Source organism: Sorex fumeus, unplaced genomic scaffold (assembly GCF_029834395.1).
Source record: "Sorex fumeus unplaced genomic scaffold, SorFum_2.1 ptg000002l, whole genome shotgun sequence".
In the NCBI taxonomy this organism is placed as follows: domain Eukaryota; kingdom Metazoa; phylum Chordata; class Mammalia; order Eulipotyphla; family Soricidae; genus Sorex; species Sorex fumeus.
In genome coordinates, this window is record NW_026606059.1 from 47046606 (window position 1) to 47068290 (window position 21685).

Here is a 21685-nt window from a genome sequence, read left to right on the forward strand (position 1 = left end):
TGTAGGGGCTAGGATGTGTGAACACAGGCTCCCTGAATTCTGGAGCATTCCTGTTGTCATTGTGCATCTGTGTTGTGGTCTGAGCCTTATCTAACTCTGCTGTGTTTCTCCCAAGGTACATGTACCCCTCCATGGATCAACTGGCTGAAATGCTTCCTGGAGTCCTTCACCAGTTTGGGTAAGATAGAGGATATGGCTCCCTAATCAGCTTGCAAGAAGGGGGACTTCTTATTTCTCCTCTCTTTCAGCTTTGACTCAGCCTTACCACTCAAGTTTAGATTGAAGTTTATAGTGCAGAGACAAAATGAGCTTGTCCTCTGTGTAAACACTGTTCTCACATGGTCTCTCCAGTTCTTTATCTTGTAACTAAGAGTTTTCATCTTGAACTGAATATATTACCTGATCACTGCTACCCACCTGCCTGTCCTTTCCTTGTCTCTTCTCCCATTGATTTCTTTTTCTGGTGGAAAATTCTAGAATAGACTTCTCTGAGCCCTCAGTGCCTGTCTCCAGACCCTTATTTCTCCAGTGCTCATCTTCTTCCCTGAGATTATGTATAATGAGTATACCTCCAAGAGCTTTTGCCCAATTTATTTTCATTCCAATTCTTCAAGTTTGAACTAAAACTCAAGAGTGATTGATAGCAATGCAGTAGTGTACCTTCCTGAATTATTAGATAGTCTCTAGAGTTTGGGATATAACAGTAAAGGGGGAAGAGAAAGGGAGGCATGTGGAGAAGATCATGACCTTTTTTAAGCCATAAAGTCTAATGTAGTTTCCAGGTACTGCCCTGCCCCTAGCCCCCACCCGATGCAGCTAGAATACTAGAAGATGGGACACTTTTGGGGCAGAGAGTGGGGAGGTGTTGAGGTTGTTGTTAGGGAACCCATCACTCATGCCTTCTGTGACATGGATTTTTCTTTCTGCTTCCAGACTGAAAAGTGTTATTGGCATGGGAACTGGGGCTGGCGCTTACATCCTCACTCGATTTGCTGTGAGTTTTTTTTGGCATTAAAAAGAGTATGTTTTATATAAAATTACTATAGCATAAGAGAATTTGAAAATACCAAAGGAAAGAAGGCAATGACCTATATGTATGTTGTATGTATGGGTGTGTGCACAGGTGTAGATTTATATGTAGCCCTGGTGCTACACTGTGTGCCTGCATATGTGTGCATGTATATAGATGAGCATGCATGTGCTTGTGTATAAACATGTGGACTTTTTTGAGGGGAGAGGGCACCACCTGGTAGTGCTCTGGACTTCTGGCTCTGTGCCCAAGGATCACACATCGTCAGGCTCAAGGGGCTATATGAAGCTCCAAGGATCAGATGTAGCTTGACTGCATGCAAAGCAAGCACCCTATATGCTGTACTATCTCTCCAGCCTACATGTGGACTCATGCACATACTGAAAGTTGTTCTTTTTCTCACCAAACTGCCACCCTGGATGTATTCTTTTGTTTCCAGTTTGGTGTCTTTACAGTTCTCATGTTCCTGAGGAGTCTGTTCCAGCAAGGCGTCTCCATATGATGGCTCCACTTTTTGTTGTCCTCAGGAACTTTTGGGTGCTTACTGATTCTGAACTTGAATCAGAGTTCTGTGCCAGTTGCTACTTAGATTACATGGGTCCAAGTCAGGTGCTATATGACCTTTAGTATTTTCCCAACGTAGTTGTTCAAAAGTGCAATGATACAATTTGTGTCTTCCTGTTTCCTTTGCTGGGCTTTATGCAAGGTAGGAATTGCTGGGATGAATGAAGATATATGGGTCTATCTGACTAGCATGGCTCCCAACTCTATTTTAGGTGTGTGTGTATGTGTGTGTGTGTATGCACATGTTTGCACGTGTGTTCATACCTGCATGTGTGTGTGTAGCATGCATGCATGTGTATATGCACACAGATAATTAGGTAATTTCCTAGAAGTAATTGAGTTCTACCAAGAACCAAAGAGTGTATATGTGCCCTGTCTGATTGAGGTGTGGGTTGAACTGTCAATCAACCCATTTGACAGTTGAATTGATTTGCTCAACGAAGGTCTCTGGAGCAGGTTTGTTCCTGACTTATCCTGCACCTGCCTCTCCATGCCTCCTCATGGCTCCATCCTGTAGCTGTTGAACTGAAGCCTCAGTTTGACAGGGTTGGGGGTGGTACTCTTGAGAACACCCTATATAGTCCTGTTCTGGGGAACCATACATGGCCCTGTTCTGGGGTCTTTTCTCTGCCTTTGGTTTAATGTTCTTTATTGTTGTTTGAGGGCCATATTGTTGTTAATGAGCCACTCCTGGCTCACTACCTATGGGTGCTCTCAGAGGTACTCGATGGACCATGCAGTGCTGGGATGGAACCCAGACCTCCCACTTATTTATTTATTTTTTAATTTTATTTTTACAATAATTTGTTACATTTAATATTCCAACACCAATCCTACCACCATTACACCTACCCTACCCACCACCATATTTCGAATGTTTCCACCCCGGCCTTCAAATCTTGACCCAGAAACAGGACCTGCATAATTTATTATATACTTCTTGTTATAAATAATCTACTAAAAATGATCCCAAAAATTTTTCTTCAAAGAGTGTGTGTGAAGATTGTTGTATTTCACTCTGGAGCCATTAGCCCTTGTATAAGACATTACTAACATGTTGTTAAAGGTTGAACCTTGTATGCTTATATATTTTTGTATACATACATACATACATATATATATATTCTCCCCTAGATGGATTGCCTTCTACTTTACAACCCATCAAATGTAGTGTGCTACACTTGGTACATCAGTGGTATAGAATATGAGATGTTGCTCCAGAAATTCTAAAATTTAAAATACAGCTGAGGTTAATTTAATTTAATTTTTTTAACTGGATTGTGGCTTTGGGGTCTGGAGGCATCTCTGGCATATTTTTCTGTGTTGCTCCTTTCTGAGTGACTTATTCTGGAGTCTCTGGATCATGGCCATTAATGAGCTTATATGGTGCCAGAGGCAGTTCCTAGGCATGACTGCCAGGCTTCCAGAAACGAAGGGGGGTGGCGGGAGGTTGCCCATTCCCAACTCCATGCAAGCTGGAGATTTCAGTCATAATTCCTATATACCTGGGCTTTTCAGCAGTTTCACTCATGGATGAGGCTTGTCCAAGCCTGTGGAGATCAGCTGTGAGCATGGCGGTGATTGAGTTCTGGGGGTTTTTGGCTGTCATGGCTCTGTTGGGGCAGGGAGGGGAACTCACCCACCCCACTCTGGGTTGCCCCATATGAGACAGCCTGGTACGAGGTCTGGAAGCATCTCTCTGTCGTATGGTTCTGTGTTGCTCCCTTATGAGAGATTTATTTGGGAGTCTCTGGATCATGGACTTTAATGAACTTTCATGACACCAGAGGCAGTTCCTGGGCATGACTGGCAGTCTACCAGAAATGCAGGAAGATGGAGGGACTTCCCACTTTTAAAGCATATGCTTGAGTTCTTTTGAACTATCTACCCAGCCCCTGGTTTGATTTTTCAAACTCACCATGCCTCCCTTGGCCATGTTTCTCTCTTATCTCCTGTCTTGAATTGCAGCTGAACAACCCTGAGATGGTGGAGGGTCTCGTCCTCATCAACGTGAACCCATGTGCAGAAGGCTGGATGGACTGGGCTGCCTCAAAGGTGAGGAACGGTTGTTGGGTGGGGTTTTTGGATCCAGGTGCTTAGTGGTTTCTGCACACTCCACCCTCACTGTCCCCTAATCCCCACCTCTACAAAGAGAGGAGGTGCTCTCAGCATTGCCTGGAGAAGTAAATGACCTCTAGTATTTGCTGTTCAGAGGTCCCTGAGAGGCTGATGTCAGAGATTCCAGTGAGACGGGAATTCCCAAGACAGCTTTGATAAACAATGTTTGGACTCAGGAGTATTGGTTGGGTCCATGGAGATAGTTTAGAGGACCGAAGTACATGCCTGGCACATACCAGTCCTGGAGTTCCATCCCCAGCTCCACAGGGTTCCTAGACAGGCAATACTGCATCACCAGACCTGAGTGCCAATAGACCCACACAACAGGGCCAAGTATGGCTGGGAGGGGAACTTGGTCTCTCAGAGCACTGCTGGGGAACACCCCCCGAAGAAGTGCATGAGACTCAGAACATAAACAATGTTCTCTAATCTCAGGAATTAGCCACGAGTAAAGAAATATCAATTTACTCTCCATCTGTGCCACTTAGTGTAGATGACAGTAATAATTAGCTAACATTTATTGATTGTCTACCAGGTGGTATTTCTCCTCTCTGTGACTCTGTATGCATTACCTGTTTAAACCCGTAGTAGAGCCAGCTGGTGACGGTGGCTGTGACTGCTTTACAGAGGGGGAAACTGAGGTGCAGAAGAGTTAAAGAAGCTGTCTAGGGGTACACCCAGTGGGAGACCTGGGTCCAGTGTTTCTCCTGGGGCCTCAGTGGCCCTTAATCAGTGGCACACTTGTGCCCCACCTGCCCCATCTCTTCCTTTCTGCCTTGACCAAGTACTGGTGGTGACGACAAGGCCCCTAAGAGGAAGGCCCCCTGCGTTGTGGGAAGCTGGGCTCTGGGCTCTGTCCACTGGCCTTGGTCCATGCTTATCCTTTAAACATTTTCAAAGTTGATTTTTTGTTTTTTCATAAAGGCCCTGATATCTGCCAAGAAAAGAGGGAGACCATTCCAACTGCAATAGACAAAGTCTTTCAAGCTGGGGGGATCCTGGCTTCTCATTTTGGAAGTGTGTTTTTGCCAAGTTTGCAGTGGCTGTCAGGCCAGAGGATTGGAAGGGGTGATGCCCCTCTCTGACTCCCTCCCGTTTTGGCCATCCTAATATCGTGTCCCTGCCTGGTGCCCTCCCTGCCACATGAGTGCTATGTTCAGGAGCAGATACACTCTAGTTTTCACTTTATTCTCTAACAAGAGAATAATGTGTGCTGGGAAGATGGCTCCTGGGAAGATGTTCTGAGCCAGGGGTAGAGGGCAGAAGACGCTGATCAGTGACTGATATGGGACCAAGTGGTGATAATGGGGCTTCACTATCTGTGCCATATCCTGTTTAACCCCAGTTCTGAGAGGGAAGACTCACAGCATTGGTCAACGCTGCGTCATCCCCTGGATCAGATCCTAGGACACACAGTGCCTCCTGGGAGGCTCTCCTTGGCTCTCCTCATACTTCTGTTCCAGTGCTCTGAACCCCAGCACCAGGGCAGCATTATATGGCAACACCGAGGTCTAGAGTTTATCTTCTTCAGCAGATCCTGCATGAGCCGAACTAGTCAGCACATACTTAATGCTCTTGCTGCATGCCTAGTACTTTGGTAGCTCCTGCTTTGTGCCTGGTATCACAGAACTTAAACATATATAAACTTTGGGGACTGGAGCTATAGTACAGCAGGTAGGGTGTTTGCCTTGCACGCGGCTGACCTGGGTTCAATTCCCAGCATCCCATATGGTCCCCTGTGCACCACCAGGAGTAATTCCTGAATGTAAAGCCAGGAATAACCCCTGAGTGTAAAGCCAGGAGTAACCCCTGAGCATCGCTGAGTGTGAACCAAAAATCCAAATTAAAAAAATATATATATATATGAACTTTATCCATTTATCTAAATGGATAAAGTTTATGTCAATATAAACTTTATCCATTTAGATAAATGGATAAAATTTATGTCAAATATGCATGTCATCATGCATACATCGTATTTATGAATCTGATGGTATGGTATGTCTAATATTTATGGAATTTCTGTTGTATACTAGCATTGTCATAAAGAGAGGTGACAGGTGAAGGTCACAGTGTCATCAGAAAATTCAGTATATTCAGAGAGAAGCTGTCTTGAGGGAGGAAATTTAAAGGCTAGTTTGAGGTAAGCAGAGGCTGGGGTGGAGACTCAGGTACTCAGAAACAGTGGACGTGGGCACCCCTTGCTGAGGATTCAGTGTACCCAGAAGGGGCAAAGATAGTAACAAGTTGCATTTCTATTGAGTGCCTGCTCTTGTCTGCACCCTGTGTGTGGACCTCTGAGGATAAGGCGGGGCTGACTTCCAGAAACCCCAGATCCAGCAAGCATCATTTATCACCTCTTGACCTGGATTTGGGAGCTTGTCTCTCAGTGAACCCCAATTTCCTAATTCTGTGATTTGTCCCGCAGATTTCCGGATGGACCCAGGCTCTTCCAGACATGGTGGTTTCCCACTTCTTTGGGAAGGTGAGTCCCGTGATCTGGCCTTTTGTTATTCACACTGAGTGGCTGTGGCTGCCTGACACACAGGATAGAGAGGCCAACAAGATACACACTGGTGGTGCCACATGATGATGCACATGTGATATTATTGCTTCACAACCAAAGCATGCTCTCACCCTTTATCACTTCAGACTTGAAAATGATTTTATTGAATACAAATACACAAATTGAAAATGTAGAACTTGACAAAGCTGAGCACCTGGGTACACCCAAAACTTCATCACCCAAACCAAGGTAATGGGGGCCAGGAGAGAGCTCAAAGAATGGGAGCACATGCCTGGAATGAACAAAGCCCTGAGCTCTATCTACAGCCATATATGAGTCCCCGTACAATACTAAGGTGGTCTTGGTGGCCTCCAGCACCTCTGGGCCCCAGCAGCACCTCATTGCTGGGTCCAGCTAGTGAGTCATCTGGCCCTAGGTTCGCTGAGCTCTGCTCAGGGACTTCCCACCTTATGCCCTGGGGTCACCCTCTTCCTCCTCCTGCTTTTAGTCAAATTTGCCTTTCCTAGATTTTTATACAAGCAGCTCACACAGTCTGTGCTTGCTTGTTAAAAACTAAATCTGGCTCTTTTCACTTGGCAGTACTTTCTTAACAATGCACTGGTGTTGCTGGGAGTGGGAGTGGGAGCTGTTCACTGCTCTTGGTGCTGGGTGGAGTGTGTGTGTGTGTATGCATGTATGCATGTATGTATGTGTGTATGTGTGTGTATTCGTGTGTGTCTATGTGTGTGTATGCATGTGTGTATGTGTGTGTATGTGTGTGTGTGGTGGTGGTGGTGGTGGTGGTGGTGGTGGTGGTGATGATGGTCTTCGGGTTGGTTTTCCATTCACTGGAGGAGGGTTATCTTGATAATTTCCTGTTTGGGTTCATTGCACATCCAAGCCAGAACAAAGGTGCTTGTGGGTTTTGATGTGTGTAGTTTACTCTTCAGTTTGTGTCAGTATGCATTTATGCCATCCATCCCAGGAGCTAGGAATTTGTTTGGGGGCCCATACTCAAGATCTCCTCCTAATTCTGCACTCAGGGATCACTCCTGGTGGGGCTCCAGGGGCCATATTGGGTGCCCGGAATTGAACCCTGGTTGGCCGGGTGTAAGTCAATCATCTTACCTGCTGTATTCCCTCTTTGATCCCTAGAACAGCAATTTTTATTTCCAATTATGTATGGAGAAACCTGAAACCACAGAGGTGAATGGTTTGTGTATATGGCATCTCAGTGAGGGATAGCTGGGGCTAGGACCAGAAACTGTGTGTCTGACTTTAGAGTAGGTTTTAGTAACTTCTCGGAACGGCCCCACCAGGCCTTTCTGCAGCAAGTGAGTCATGTAGAAACCTGTCACTCTCACTGGGGCCAGCCAGGCCCTGGCTCTGGCTGTCTCTCCAGCTGGGGCTGATCACCTAGGGGAGAATGATCTGCATCTCCCTGTTTCTGAATCCTAGCATGTAACCACCTGATCACAGGGCTGAGTGATGCCCCAGGGAGACATATTTTTTTAAAATTTTTTTCTCTTTTTTCATTTTGGGTCACACTCTGCAATACACAAGGGTTACTCCTGGCTCATGGACTCAGGAATTACTCCCAGTGGTGCTCAGGGGACTGTATAGGATTCTAGGAATTGAACCCAGGTTGGCTGTGTACAAGGAAAACGCCCTACTTGCTGTGCTATTGCTCTAGCCCTAAGACAGATATTCTTGAGTGCCTGCTGCGTAGGGTCCATACCTGTGTTTTCTGCACCTACTAGAGGACCTCAGTGCCACCAGCCACAACAGCAGATTCCTTCCGCCTTCTATGGTTTGGACTCTGCCATCTTGGCGTGGACTGCCTATGCTTTCTGAGAGGCTCCCAAGAAGCTTCTTCCCAGCTCCTCTCAGCTTCCAGGTGCTTCAGCCATTTATGGGCTTGGGGCTCCTTGCTCCCATCTCTGCCTCCAGCTTGCATTGACTTCCTCAGCCTCACAGCCCTGCTTTTCTGTCATTGGATTTAGGACCCACTGAGAACATCCACAACAATCTTCTCTCTCAGAATGCTTCCATTCTATTTGCAGCCACTGTTGTCCAGATGAATTCCCCTTCACTGGGCCAGGGATGTGCCGTGTCCATACTCTCCAGGTGCTGCCATTCCACCTGTATTAGCCTCCTTCCCTCTTCCAGGCTTTATTTCTTGGCTTATGATACATTCTCTCCTCACTGAGTGTCTGATAGGAATATGGAAAAAGGGGTCTGCACTTCCTCAGAGGAGGGTTGTCAGTTTCAGAACTGGGCATGATTGTCCCCCACACCATCCAGATATCTGGGGGTTGCTGCCAGCTTGCTACAGCTGTGTTTTGCTCTGAAGCTCCAGCTCAGACTACCTTCCACCCCACCCTTTGCCGTTTAATAACGAGTTTTCCTCTTTGTTGCGGAAATGGTAGGGGATGTTTGGACCATGTGGCCTGAGCCTGACCTGGGATAGCAGGGCTCCCTCCCGGCGTGGCTCTGCAGCCACTCCTGACACCAGGCTAGTCTGTAAAACCTGCAGTGTCTGCTGATGTCCAAATGAGAAACAGATCCAGCCCCTACCTTGTTTGTCTGTCTCAAATCATATTCGGAGAGAAACCCAGGAGGGGGCAGCTGAGGCCAGACCCCAAGGGTGTTGGGGATGGTGATTACATTCTTCTCTGGCTACTTCCCATTATTGGAGTGGACTTTTATTTTTGAGCAGGAATAACATCTCTTTAAGCATCCTCATTAAAAAAAAAAAAAACACGGGACTGGAGCCATAGCACAGCAGGTAGGGAATGTTTGCCTTGCACACATTCGAACCCCAATCTGGGTTCGATTCCCAGTATCCCATATGGTCCCCTGAGCACACCAAGAGTAATTCCTGAGTGCAGAGTCATGAGTAACCCCTGTGCATTGCCAGGTGTTACCCAAAAAGAAAAACAAACAAACAAACAAATAAAAAAAACCACTGGCCAATTGTCGCATGGATTGTTACTTGTTCCAAAGTGAATTGGCTGTTAAATCTCAGCATCTAATGAAGTAGGAATTTCCCCCTCTCCCTGTGCGTTTTTTTTTTAATCTTGTGGGTGCAATGAGTTTCAGAGATGTTAGGGCATGTGTCCATCTCGATGGGCATGCTTAGTATGGAAGGACTAACTTGCAGTCAGAGTTCCTGGAACCAGGACCCTTGATGGGTAGGCTCTACCTGGAAGTCCCTCCTGCGCCCCGTTAAAATTCCATCTCTCTCTGCCTCTGGGTATTTTAGGCACCACAGCCTTCTTAGGGATTTAGGTTTCATTGTCATCACTGGGTACTTCAGTATCAGGGAAAACAGAGAATGATGACCCAGGCTGCAGTACTAACGAAGCTCACCATCCCTCTCTAAACACAGGAGGAAATGCAGAATAACGTGGAGGTGGTCCACACCTACCGCCAGCATATCGTCCATGACATGAACCCTGGCAACCTGCACCTGTTCATCAACGCCTATAACAGGTATGGGCTCTAGCACTGGGCCACACAACTCCCTTCTGTAGGTCTTGACTCAGGGCCAGGCAGAGGTGATAGAAGATGCACCTCTGAAATTGAGCAAATAAGTTAAACAGAAGGGAATCCCATCAGGGTGAACCTGCTGTTGGGAACTCTTGGGGAGGAGCTGTGCCACTGCTCCAGACCACTAGGGGCGCAAGCACCGTAAGACCAGTCATGCCCTCCAGGACTGGGAGGAAATGCCTGTGCTCAGGGCTGACCCCAAGTGGGCCAGATTCCAGGAGAGCTGAGTGTGGAGGATTCCAGGGAGGCTGCTGGAAGGAAGGTGAGGTCATCTGCAAGGATAGGGCGCACCTTCTCTCAGTTTGGAGCAAAAGTATAATTAATCCTAATTGTGGCTGGTATTGAGGTCAGTTTGCGACTGGTCCTGGAGTCTAGGCTCTCCATGAATGCCCCATGCTCTGCCCTGCTCTCTCTGAGGGCACAGAAATGGGTCTCGTGGCTGCACTCTCACACAGTGATGACCCTACTCTGTGTGCTGATATTTGTAACAGGGCTTAGTTCCCTCCCTCTTCCTCTCCTCTTCGCTTCCGGAAGTATATGAGAGTGTGGTACTATTCTCTGGGAGTTGCCAAAGAAACAGAGGCACAGCTGGTCAAACCAGGCTCTCGGCTGGACAGTGGGCACACAGAAGACCATCAGCAACCCTCCAGTCTCACCCTTGTTTGCCCCTGTGCCAGGCATTGGCAACAATAGATTCTTTTCAAAACCTCACAATGAGGCTGCTCTTAGCACCCTTGCTTCCTGTTTAGGAAGTGAAAGCACAGAAAGGTTGAACATTCTGGTCATGGTCACATAGCTAGGAAATGAGGAGCTTGATTTGAATCTGGCCTGTTTGGTGACAGGTTGTGAGTTGAAGAAAGGGTGTCTGATGCTGGAGGCTTTCTTGCAACCTGTGCCTAGGGATACCTGTGCAGGGGACAGGCAATCTGAAGGCTTTGAAGGAAGGGAGCGGGGCTGGTTTTGCATGTGAGGCTTCAATATCTGTGTCCGGGATTCTGAGTTGAGGATGGGTGAGACTCAGTCTGAATAGAGGAGCTGGGGAGGAGGCTGGACACCAGGAATTCCAGGAGGGGAGTGACAATTTGGGAAAAGAAAAAAATCGCACATGGAGCGCAATGAAAGAGGGGGGAATCCTGGAGAAGGATGGGAGCTCACTATTGCAGAAATTAAGTGATGGATTCCAAAAAGTGAGTTTGACTCTACAAGCCTTCAAACCTGGTAGTTTGGCATGGGGGATGCGTATTGGGGCTGGGGACCTTGGCTGAGAAGGAGAAGCTGTGCTCCAGGGAAGGGTCAGCTGGCACTAATGAGGCGTTTGTTGCCTGCAGCCGCCGGGACCTGGAGATTGAGCGGCCCATGCCTGGAACCCACACGGTCACCTTACAGTGAGTCCTTTCCTCTCCTGTGCACTTAAGCTCTGTCCCTAGAAGCTAGTGGAGCTTTCTGAGATTGACAGTAAACTTCCTGTGGTAGGATGTCACAGCACTAAGAACTGGAAAATATTCTACAGAGACACCATCAAGCCATACCCTTTCCACTTTGGACAGTTCTTTTTTTGGTGGGGGGAGGGTAGTGGTGGTGGTGGTGGTTCACACTTAGCTGTGCCTAGGACTTGCTCCTGGCTCTGCGCTCAGGAATCACTCCTGGCAGGACTCTGGAACCACAAGGGGTACCCAGGATCCAACCAGATTGGCCTCAGGCAAGACAAATACTCTAACCCTCTATACTATTTCTCTGGTCCTTGTGCAGTTTTGGGGGCACCCGAACACCTCTGTGGGACACATCTAAGAGATGGACTGATAGTCACACAGAGAATTTGTCAAGCACCTATCCTTCACATTGCCCCCAAGCCTAGAGAGGAATAAGACACAGACCCACCCAAAATAGTCTACAGACTGAGGAGGCAAAGGCAGAGGCGGATGCAAACTTCCTTGTCTTCCACCAGAAATAACTGTGTCTTTATATAGTTCCTTGTGTGAACCATAGTTTTGGACACCTGAACTTGGCACATAACATTTCCTTTTTTAGGCAAGTCATTTTTGCCTCTGGATTGGGTCATTCGAAAAGTCCTACACATCCTTCCTCTACTCAGAGGAGAGGGATCTTGAAATCCAAAATAAAGAAGAAAATAAAAAAAAATCCATCAGGACATAGAAATTTTTTAAAATTCACACAGGTATAAATGGCTACCCACCCATTTGATCCTAAGGACCAAACAGGAGAAAGAAAATAAAGTGTTAGAGCAAAAGGGAGGAGGAAATGGAAATCAGTATTTGTTTAGAACCACAGACCAGATCTGACATGCCTGGGGGTCTGCAAGTCTTTAAGGAGCTGGTGCTGACCACTCCTCCCTTTCTCCTCCTTGTCCTCCAGGTGCCCTGCTTTATTGGTGGTTGGAGATAATTCACCTGCCGTGGATGCTGTGGTATGTAGAACTCAGTCACTGGTTTCTGCATGGAATGCAATGGTGCAAATTTGGCTGGCTCTGTAGTCCCCTGTACACAGTACCAATGACTTCATCAGGGCATGGATGTCTTCTGAGTACTGGATTGGCCCATCCTCCATCCTCCGCACCTGGTGATTACCAGCCCTGGTGGCTGTTTGACCACAGATCATGTCACCTCTCCAGGCTCTACCCTCCTGCCCCACTCCTGCTTCCCACAGTTTCTTTCTGTGAATGTGCTTTTTACTTGGCTTCCTGGTCAAAAGACCTCCTCCCACTGAGGAATGGTGGGGGAGGGAGCATTTAGAACCAGCTGGTGCCTGATTGTCTGGAAGGGCAGAGAAGCACCTGAAGAGCAAGGCTTAAGCCAGGCTTTCTAGCTCATTTCATTCCTAATTCCCACTTGTGATGTTGTGAGTCAAAACAAAGATTCTATTTTCCCAGTATCCACCAAACTGGGCCCAGGGGACCTGGGAGTCCATGAAGCAGAGACCTGGAGAAATGACATAACTAAGGCAAAAACCTAATGTGAGCTTTTAATTCTCCAATATGTTGAATGCAATCGTAGGATCCATCAATAGACATATACTAGCTAGATCAAAGCAGGTGGTGGTTCTCCTGTAGGGCATGTTGAACAAAATACATTATGTATATATATTTTGCCCAGTTTGGGATGTACACTGCTTCAGTGGAAAAATACATTAGCTTGGAGGTATCAGAACCGGGGGTGACAAACCTGTAGTATCTCTGGCGACAACTGGTTAAACATTAGCCAGTAATTCCAGAGTACCTTGTACATTTTAGTTCAGACCATAGCAGCCCTTTTGGAAAAACATCATCTTCATTTTACTGATGAGGAAACTGAGTTCAATGAGGAAGAGCCTCACATCTAGTCTTCGTGTGGCTGGATTTTAAAGCCGCCTGTGTTTGCTCACAAAGCCCACATTCCTTCTCCTCTGCTAGAAGAAACACTCATTTCTGACAATAGTGGCAGAAGGTCAGGAAAAACAGGGAAGTGTGTTTCAGGGTCTAGGCAGAGAAGTTAATGAATTTGTTCTCACTTTTCTTGTCTAGGTGGAATGCAACTCAAAATTGGATCCAACAAAGACCACACTCCTTAAGGTACAAGGGCAGGGGTGGACTTTTGATTTGGTCTTCTTTAGAAAACCCCTGGTTTTGGTTTTTTGGGGTTTTTTGTTTGTTTGGTTGGTTTTGGTTTTGGTTTTGGGGTCACACCCAGTGATGCACAGGGGTTACTCCTGGCTCATGCACTTAGGAATTACTCTTGGTGGTGCTCGAGGGACCGTATAACATGCTGGGAATAGAACCCTGGTCGGCCACGTGCAAAGCAAACAAACACCCTACGTATCGCTCCAGCCCCAGAAAACCCCGGTTTCCTGAAAAATGGAGGTGTGCCTGACCGAGACAAATCTGATGATCAGGAACCCTGGAAGTCATTGTTTTGTATTGTGCAGGACCGAGCTGTGATGAATAATAGAGCATTTGTATTGCCCGCGTGAGGCCCTGGATCCAATTCCCAGTGGCACCACATGGTTCCCCATCAGTGAGCAGGGTGTGACCCAAGACATCCAAAAATAAGAGAAAATAATTATTTGTTTGCAATGTTCCACTGGATGCTGACTGCAGAAATGAGAGAATCCCTCTCTGGGACTCCAGAAATTTACAAGAAGAGGCTCTCCTTCAAATAGCCCAGAACACCTTCCCAGTCAGGCTCTGTACAAAGGGGAAAACTACCACTGCCCATGGCTTCTGAGAGACTGGAGTGTGTGGAGCTTATTTGAGCATTGTGTTTGTGTGTCTATTCTGTGAAGGTCTCAGCTCTGCATTGTGCGGGGAATTGGGGCCCACTCAAGCCAGTGGAGTGTTTGGGGCCTTCTTGGCCCAAGAGACTATACAAAACCAAGATCTTTCTTGTAGCTACCTTGTAAGGACAGGCCTGAAGTGAGGTGGCTCAAGATGCCAAGCATCTGTAGCCTACTGTTCCCTCAGCAATCTCCACCCCAGATGCTTTATTCTTCAGTGTTATTTTGTTGTTGCTTTTGGTGGCCACAACTGGTCATTCTGGAGGCTGCTCCCAGCTCATAGCTGAAGGCCAGAAAGAAACTCTCAGCAGTGTTTATGGGACCAGGGATTGAACCCAGGCCACCTGCATACAAAGAATGTGCTCCTGCCCATTTTACTGTCTCTCCCACCCTAAGTTTTATTAATTTTTTTTTTGGTTGCATCCAGAATCCTGGAATAGGGCATAGGGACAAGACAATGCTGTGCTTCAGCACCCTGAAAGGGAAACTCATGGGCTGACCTGTGACTCCCTCTGTCCAGATCCCAAACACCTCATGTCAGCCCTTCTGCAGCCTCCAGGCTGCAGTTCTAGCTACAAGAAGATGGACAGAGCACTCATATCTCCGAGGGGACAGTCCTCCCTCCAGGGCTCCTGGGGGACACAGAGACTTTGGTGGACAGGACCTCAAGAGGGCCTGGCAGGCTTGGCGCTGCAGGAGTGGGGTTGCTCAAGAGACAGCCGGGTGCTGGAATAGACACACATCAAAGCAGCCTCACTAGGCTGGGTGCCCCGGAGAGGACAAGTGGCACCCAGGTGAGCTGCCTTGTGCACGCTCCGGCACTAATCAACTTCTCTCTCTCCTAGATGGCGGACTGTGGCGGCCTGCCCCAGATCTCCCAGGTAAGTGTGCGCCAGACCCACACCTCATCCTGCCCATTGCCGTGCTCACCCCTGTCCCCACCTCCGAGGCCATCCCCACCTCCATGCCTGCCCCCGCCCATTCTCACCTCCACAACTTGTTCCCACCTCCTACCCCATCCTAACTTCCATACCTGTCCCCATCCGCACTCCTATCCCCACCTCTCACCCTGTCCACACCTTCATTCCTGCACCCACAGTTCTATCCCCACCTCCCACCCCATCACCACTTCTCACACCTGTCCCCCACTTCTGTCCCCACCTCCACACCAGTCTTCACCTCCTCACCAGCTCCCCCCACCCCCACCTCCATACTTGAACCTCACACCTGTCTCCATTTCCTTCCTGATGCTCACCTCCATACCTACCCCATCCCACTTGTCCCTCCTCCGAGGTGGTCCCTAAGTCCCTGAAAGTGCCCCTGCTGCTTCCCTCCCAACCTGCTCTACCCCTACCTGGCTGGCCCCTGAGGACCGTTTATCGGTAGTCTCATAGTTTCCAGATTTCTGTGTCCTCTGTCGGAAAATCAGGTCTTCTGTGTACTGCAGGCTGCTCGTCAACCGGCCTTAGTCCCCTACTCTTTCTCTGTCCCTTAGTCCCCTACTCTTCCTCTCTCCAACCCAGAAAGGGATGGCAGAACTCTGCCCCCAGCCTCTCCCACTAACCCACAGTCCAATCTGGGCCTTTTGCTAACTCTGGGTGTTTCTCCTCTCTAGCCCAGTCTGCAGGGGTCCCCTTGGGGGTGTGGTGGTGGTGCTCTGCCTTAATTTCACAGGCAAGCCTGGCTCAGACCAGTCAGGAGCCTTGATGAAGCTCTCCCTGTCAGTGACCTGTATGTGAACTCTCTCTCCTGAGCCAAAACTAATCATAATCTCCCAGATCGGACCATAGTTGTCCTCTGCTTTGTCCTATCACCACAGTGGATCCTATTTGAGCCAGGTTCCCTTTTTTTGTTTATTTTTGCCTCCCAAATGCTGCTCAGTGAGCCCAGGGTCACTTCCTGCTAGGGCCAGGAAAGACCAGGACCACACCTGATGGTGCTTCTAGGCCTCCAGGGATGCACCAAGCAATGTTTGTGGGTGGTGCCAGGGCCTGAACCAGGCTCGGACATATGCCAGGCATATGCACACACGACCCAGACCATCGTGATGACTCTGAGCTCTACTCCCTGGGGCCAGAGGAACTGGGCACTCTGGAGACTAACCAGATTTTCCTCCACTGCAGCCAGCAAAGCTCGCTGAGGCCTTCAAGTACTTCGTGCAGGGCATGGGCTACAGTGAGTATTGGGTTTCTGGCAGGGGTGGGACGAGGGGCAGGGCAGGGAGATGGAAACGTGAACCTCTGAACCAGGCTGAGATGGATATTTGAAGTCCCTCCCTTGCCTTTAGCCTTTTGCCAGTTGGGCAGATAGAGGGAGGCAGATCCAGGGAAGCAAACTTGAGGGGTGGAGGGTGAGCAGCAGTGTGAAGTCCCTGTTATGCCTTCTCCTCCTGTTGCTGGACAAAAGTTATTTCACAGCAGGAAATTTGTTTGTTTGTTTGGGGGCCGCATCTGGTGATGTTTGGGACACGCTGCCGGCCTCCAGCATGAAACTGCACCAGACTTTGAATCAGCTCTCCAGCCCTGTTGCATAATTTTTTTCCATTTTTTTCTTTATTCTTGGGGCCCGAACTTGGGTCTCCTGTATGCAAGGTGGGCATGCACTAGCCCTCTGACTCACAATCCAAGGTCCTCAGTTACATGCCCAAGAGTCTCCCTGTGGTGTTCATGATGATGGTGGTGATGTGCTAAAGAAGAAGAATTAAATGATCTTCTCATGTTACCCTCACCATAATCCTCCGAGGTACTCTGATCCTCATCTTACACATCATAAAGCTGAGGCTTTGAGAGATTAAGTGAGAAGCACAATTGGGCCCTAGATGAGTCTTTGAAAACTAAGCTCTGTGTAAGTGGCTGATTAAGCTGTTTATACTTCGGAGCATGTCTTTGCTACATCATTTGACTCGGGAGTTGAAGGATAAATAGGAGCAAAATTCAAGAACTTGTGGCCTCTTGTGTGAGGGTTCTAGCTGGTAGGTTGGTGGGGCCCCCTACAGCTCGTTTTGACACACACAGAGCCACTCCATCAGGGCAGACAATATTGGGTTCCAGCCCCCACAGTGCAGGCCAGCCATGTGTCCAGTTCCTGCAGGACTGCTTTGGACTCTCTCCACCTACTGCTGGCAATTATGATTTGTGTGCCCATCTTAACTGGGAAGTCTGAACTGCTAAGCTCTTCTGTTTTTCTTGAGACTTAAACTGTTTGTTCATTGAAAATAGTAACAGTATGTTTGGTAAACTGACTGCGGTTTTGAGAGGAGCCTCAGCCAGCCTTAGTTTCAGTGAGGCTGGGAGCAGGATAGGGCTGTCTGCCGTGCTAGGTGGCAGGTGGGGCTGGGATGTGTCCCCAGGTGCCCTTGGCAGCAAACGTCTGCTTGTGGTCCCCCACCTTCAGGGCCATTGTCCCTCTAGGAATAGGGGGTGCTGAAGCAGCCACTGGAGAAACCTCCAGGCAGCCCTCTGGATACAATCCCTTGCTGGCTGTGGATCTCAGTATGTTTGTCTTGGACCTGCCTTGAGTTTTGGGTTTTGCCTTCAAAGTGTTTTCTGGAGAGGAAGGAAGTGAAAGGCAGGCCTTCTTCCCACCCTACCTCCAAACCAGCTTCTATTTCCAGAAAGCCATCCTGGAAGGTTTGGGGGGAGACAACATGGACAGACACCATCCCAGAGACATCAGCCAAATAGAAAGTTACAACCTGAGAACAGGAGGTTGTTGACTTAACTATAAACCTGGTGCTGTTGACCGGAAGTCTTCATGGTCATATAAATAGCCAATTAGCGTCTTTTGTATTTATATGTATTGAACAGTGTTTCTCTAGTAAAACTAGAGAAAAGAAATTGTTCTTAAGAAAATCATAAGGGGGGGGGCGGAGCAATAGTACAGTGGGTAGGATGTTTGCCTTGCATGTTGCCAATCCGAGTTCAATCCCTGACATCCCATATGGTCCCCCAAGCAGCGCCAGGAGTAATTCCTGAATGCAGAGCCAGGAATAATCCCCGAACATCGCTGGGTATGATCCAAAAAGCAAAAGAGGGAAAAAAAATGTTATAAGGAAGGGAGATTCATGTATTTGTAGCACTCAACTGCATTGCATTTTATTGGTGCTACACATTTGCATCATCTGTTCATGAAAATATTCCTATTGAAGTGGCCCTGTGGACTTTAGACCTGTGTTGTTCAAGAGTCAGCTGTACAGTCTTCTCCAGTGCCTACTTCTAGTTGCTGCACCAGGCAGGACCGCCCCTTGGCATTCATCATTGCCAGGATCTGTTGAGATCAGTAAAACACCCAGATTTCCAGTCAAGAAAGATAGGATATGTTTGGGGTTCATCCTCATACTTCTGGGACTCAAAATCTACATCTTGAGGAAAGAATTAAGTATGGTCAGCCCTAATTGTGTGAGGGTGTCTGTCATTGTGAATCACCACATCTACCCACAAGCACAGAATGTTTGTGAATTTGCTACCTGCCTTCGCTGATGGTTATTCAATGTGGCATATGCTGCAATGCCTCAGTTGAGTAGTGCCTTCATTCCCTGAGGCTGCCCTAACAAATTCTCATTAATGGGGTAGCTTAGAACACTGGCAATGTATACTCTTTCAGTACACAGTTCTAGAGGCTAGATATTCAAATCATTGTGTAGGCAGGGTCACACCTCTTTCAAAGGTCCTTGCCTCTTCCCAGCTCTTGGTGGATGAGGCTGTCCAGTGTTCTCTGGCTGACTACTATATTGATGGGTGTGTATCTTTGTCTTCCCAGTGTCTCTGGAATGCTCACTTGGATCCTTTAGGTTCTCTTCTTTAGTACATTGAGCCCCTTGTATCTAAATAAGACCACATTCTAAGGTCATGAGAGATGTAAAGTTTGGAGATGACTTTCTTCAACCCTGTAGAGATGGGAGGATTATTTTGTCTGTTTCCCCTTTATTGGCCACCTGCCATGCATGAGGGCATAGTAAGCCCTGAAGAGTGTACTTCATCATTCTGGGAATTTCTCTGTTCTTTGTAGAGACACGATACCTATACTCCAGTCTCACCATGTGTCTCAGTCTCCCTATGATTTACATGATGGACCCCAGAAGATAAGTTTGCTCAAATACCCTCCTAATGCCAGTGATTGAAGACAATGTGCATTGGTGGGCTTATACCAAGCATTGGCATTTGGAGGTTAGCCTGAGTCTTCCCATTTTACAGATGGGGCTGGAGAGAAGGGTACTCACAAAGTTAAGAGCTATTAAGCAAGCAAAAGAGCTGGAACTCAAATACTGCGCTGGGCTTCCCAGGGCAGTGTTCATTGCAGTGAGTCTTTTCTCATCCGAGTGCCATGCTCATCTCTGAGCTGATGCAGAATGACAGAGAGCAGGGCAACCGGGTTTTCTCCGGGTATAGACAGGACATGGGTGTGAGGCCAGCAGGGGTTGCATAGAGCAGGCACTCCTGCTGGCCTGTGGTGCTCCTGGCCTCTTCCCTGCCCTAACTCGTTGCTTCTTCTCTCCCCAGTGCCCTCGGCCAGCATGACCCGCCTGATGCGGTCCCGCACAGCCTCGGGCTCCAGTGTCAGCTCCCTGGAGGGCACCCGCAGCCGCTCCCACACCAGCGAGGGCACCCGCAGCCGCTCCCACACCAGCGAGGGCACCCGCAGCCGCTCTCATACCAGTGAGGGTGCCCGCCTGGACATCACCCCCAACTCTGGCGCCACCGGGAACAATGCTGGGCCAAAGTCCATGGAAGTCTCCTGTTAGGTGACCTGTGGAAATGGCCACCCCTGAACTCTGAATTGCTGTAGCTTCCCTTCCTTCAGCCCTTTCCTGTACCTCCACCCGCGCCTGCCACACACCACATATAACTCGGTATTAATCCAAAGCTTATTTTGTACGAGTGAGCTCTGGTGAGAACAAAGCTAGATTTGGTTTGTCGAGGGCACCCTTTGGAACGAGGATGGGTGGGTGGACCAAAGGAAATGGAGCATCAGTGTCCTGTTTCCATGAGTGAGCAGCCTGTGCTACTGTCCTCCACAACCCCCATCCCACAGAGACCCCCCACATACTGCCAAAAACAAGAAACACAGTGGTCAACACTTCATAGACTTCGGCTAGGCTGACCTGCGCATCCTGATTTCAATAGGCGATTTGTTGGAGAGTGTGGCCCACCTACGTCCTGTTTCCTCTCCAACTCAAGCCAAGAACCAGCCAGTTTCTGGAAACAAAAGCCTTTCGGATTTGGGGAGGGGGAGAACAGCAAATTGTGGGGAACTCTTTGAACTTGGCCAAACAGGAAGTGGGTAAAAAAAAAGATGGAATTTATATGTGGAGGCCAGCAGTGTTTGGAATCTGCTTAGTTAACATTAAATAATAGATTTTTTTAAAAGTGGGTGCATCTCTCCACTTTTTATGCCAAAGCACACGTCTGTTTTTCTGGCTGCCCCTGAAAGGGCAGACAAAGTATGCAGCAGGGTCTTCAGGCTCTGCAAGGAAACTGGTATGAAAACACTGGGATTTAAGGCTTTGGCTCATCTGTTTTCTCCTCCCTGGCCCCTTCTTCCCACCCCCAGTCCATGAGTGAGTGACTTTTATTGTTCATGAGAGAGAGCATTTATAGTTGTAGTTGCTTTCTTTGACATGGGGAATTATATTTTGAACAGCTGGGCTTGACTGCGATAAATATTCAGGCCTTGGGAGATAGGGTATTGGGGTGGGGGTGATCTTCCAGTTACTAGATGTGAGGAATTCTTGTAGATGTGGTGGAATTTAATGCAGTTATGACCTCAGGCCAACCCCGCCTGGTTCCCAGGAATCTGGTGTGACTGTGTGAAATCCAGCTTCCAGTCTTGGGCAGTTGGGGTTGAATCTGAGCTTGACAGCTGGATGTTTCTGTTAATGTTGACCTATCTCCAGATGGCCCCGTTTGCTCCTGGAAGGAGTGGGGATTCACACGGGACATGGAGAGTGGCAGTGAGGATTTGGAATGTATATCCTATGGGTTTTTCTTCCCTCCTCTTCCCTTTTAACTTCCTTTTGTTGAATGGATGGCACCACTGACATTCCTGGGCAACACTGGCAAAGTTGCCCAATCCTGTGCTACTACTGCCTTTTGATTTTCATTTTGGCTAACCATGGATCTTTTTAGAGGAAGTTGGACCAGAGTTAGTGGACCGTTGCTGAATCAGCTGCTAGGGCCCAATGGTTTCTGGGGTCCTAGAGTTGGCAGAAGGAGATTGTCCAGCCTTTTAGGTCACTAGAAGACAGTGACTCAGTTTACCTGCCACCTACCACCTGGGAGACTTCCCCTGACTGGGTAGAAAGAACAGGGGTCAGGGCAGGAGAGAGAAAACTTATGTATAAGTCATTCCAGAGGAGTTTCTTAATGAGATATTTGTATTTATTTCTGGACCAATAAATTTGTAACTTTGCAGTGGCTTGTGCTTTTATCATCTGGGGATGGGTCTTATCATGCCTGGCGCCTCCCTTAGCCTGTCCCTTTCCTGAAAAATCCTTTTCTTGAGAGCAGAAATCCAGTGGACAAACAATTTGAGCCACAGAAGGAACTTTGAATGCTCTCGTAGCTCCATTAAAAAAGGGAGAAAGACTGGGGGCCGGAGTAGTAGTATAATGGGTAGAGTGTTTGCTTTGCACGTAGTCGACCCGGCCTTGT

General features: G+C 48.1%; 1 protein-coding gene across 1 annotated transcript in view; it reads left to right on the top strand.

The window, feature by feature from the left end:
- NDRG1 (N-myc downstream regulated 1) overlaps positions 1-21445 on the top strand; it is a 42322-nt gene extending 20877 nt beyond the window's left edge. The window contains exons 5-15 of the mRNA XM_056109978.1: positions 116-178; positions 934-994; positions 3563-3649; positions 6141-6197; positions 9610-9713; positions 11099-11155; positions 12144-12195; positions 13288-13335; positions 14882-14917; positions 16160-16211; positions 19535-21445. Of these exons, the coding sequence (XP_055965953.1) occupies positions 116-178; positions 934-994; positions 3563-3649; positions 6141-6197; positions 9610-9713; positions 11099-11155; positions 12144-12195; positions 13288-13335; positions 14882-14917; positions 16160-16211; positions 19535-19776 (859 nt within the window). The 3' untranslated portion in view covers positions 19777-21445. The remainder of the gene's footprint in view (positions 1-115; positions 179-933; positions 995-3562; positions 3650-6140; positions 6198-9609; positions 9714-11098; positions 11156-12143; positions 12196-13287; positions 13336-14881; positions 14918-16159; positions 16212-19534) is intronic.
- Positions 21446-21685: the final 240 nt, after the last annotated feature.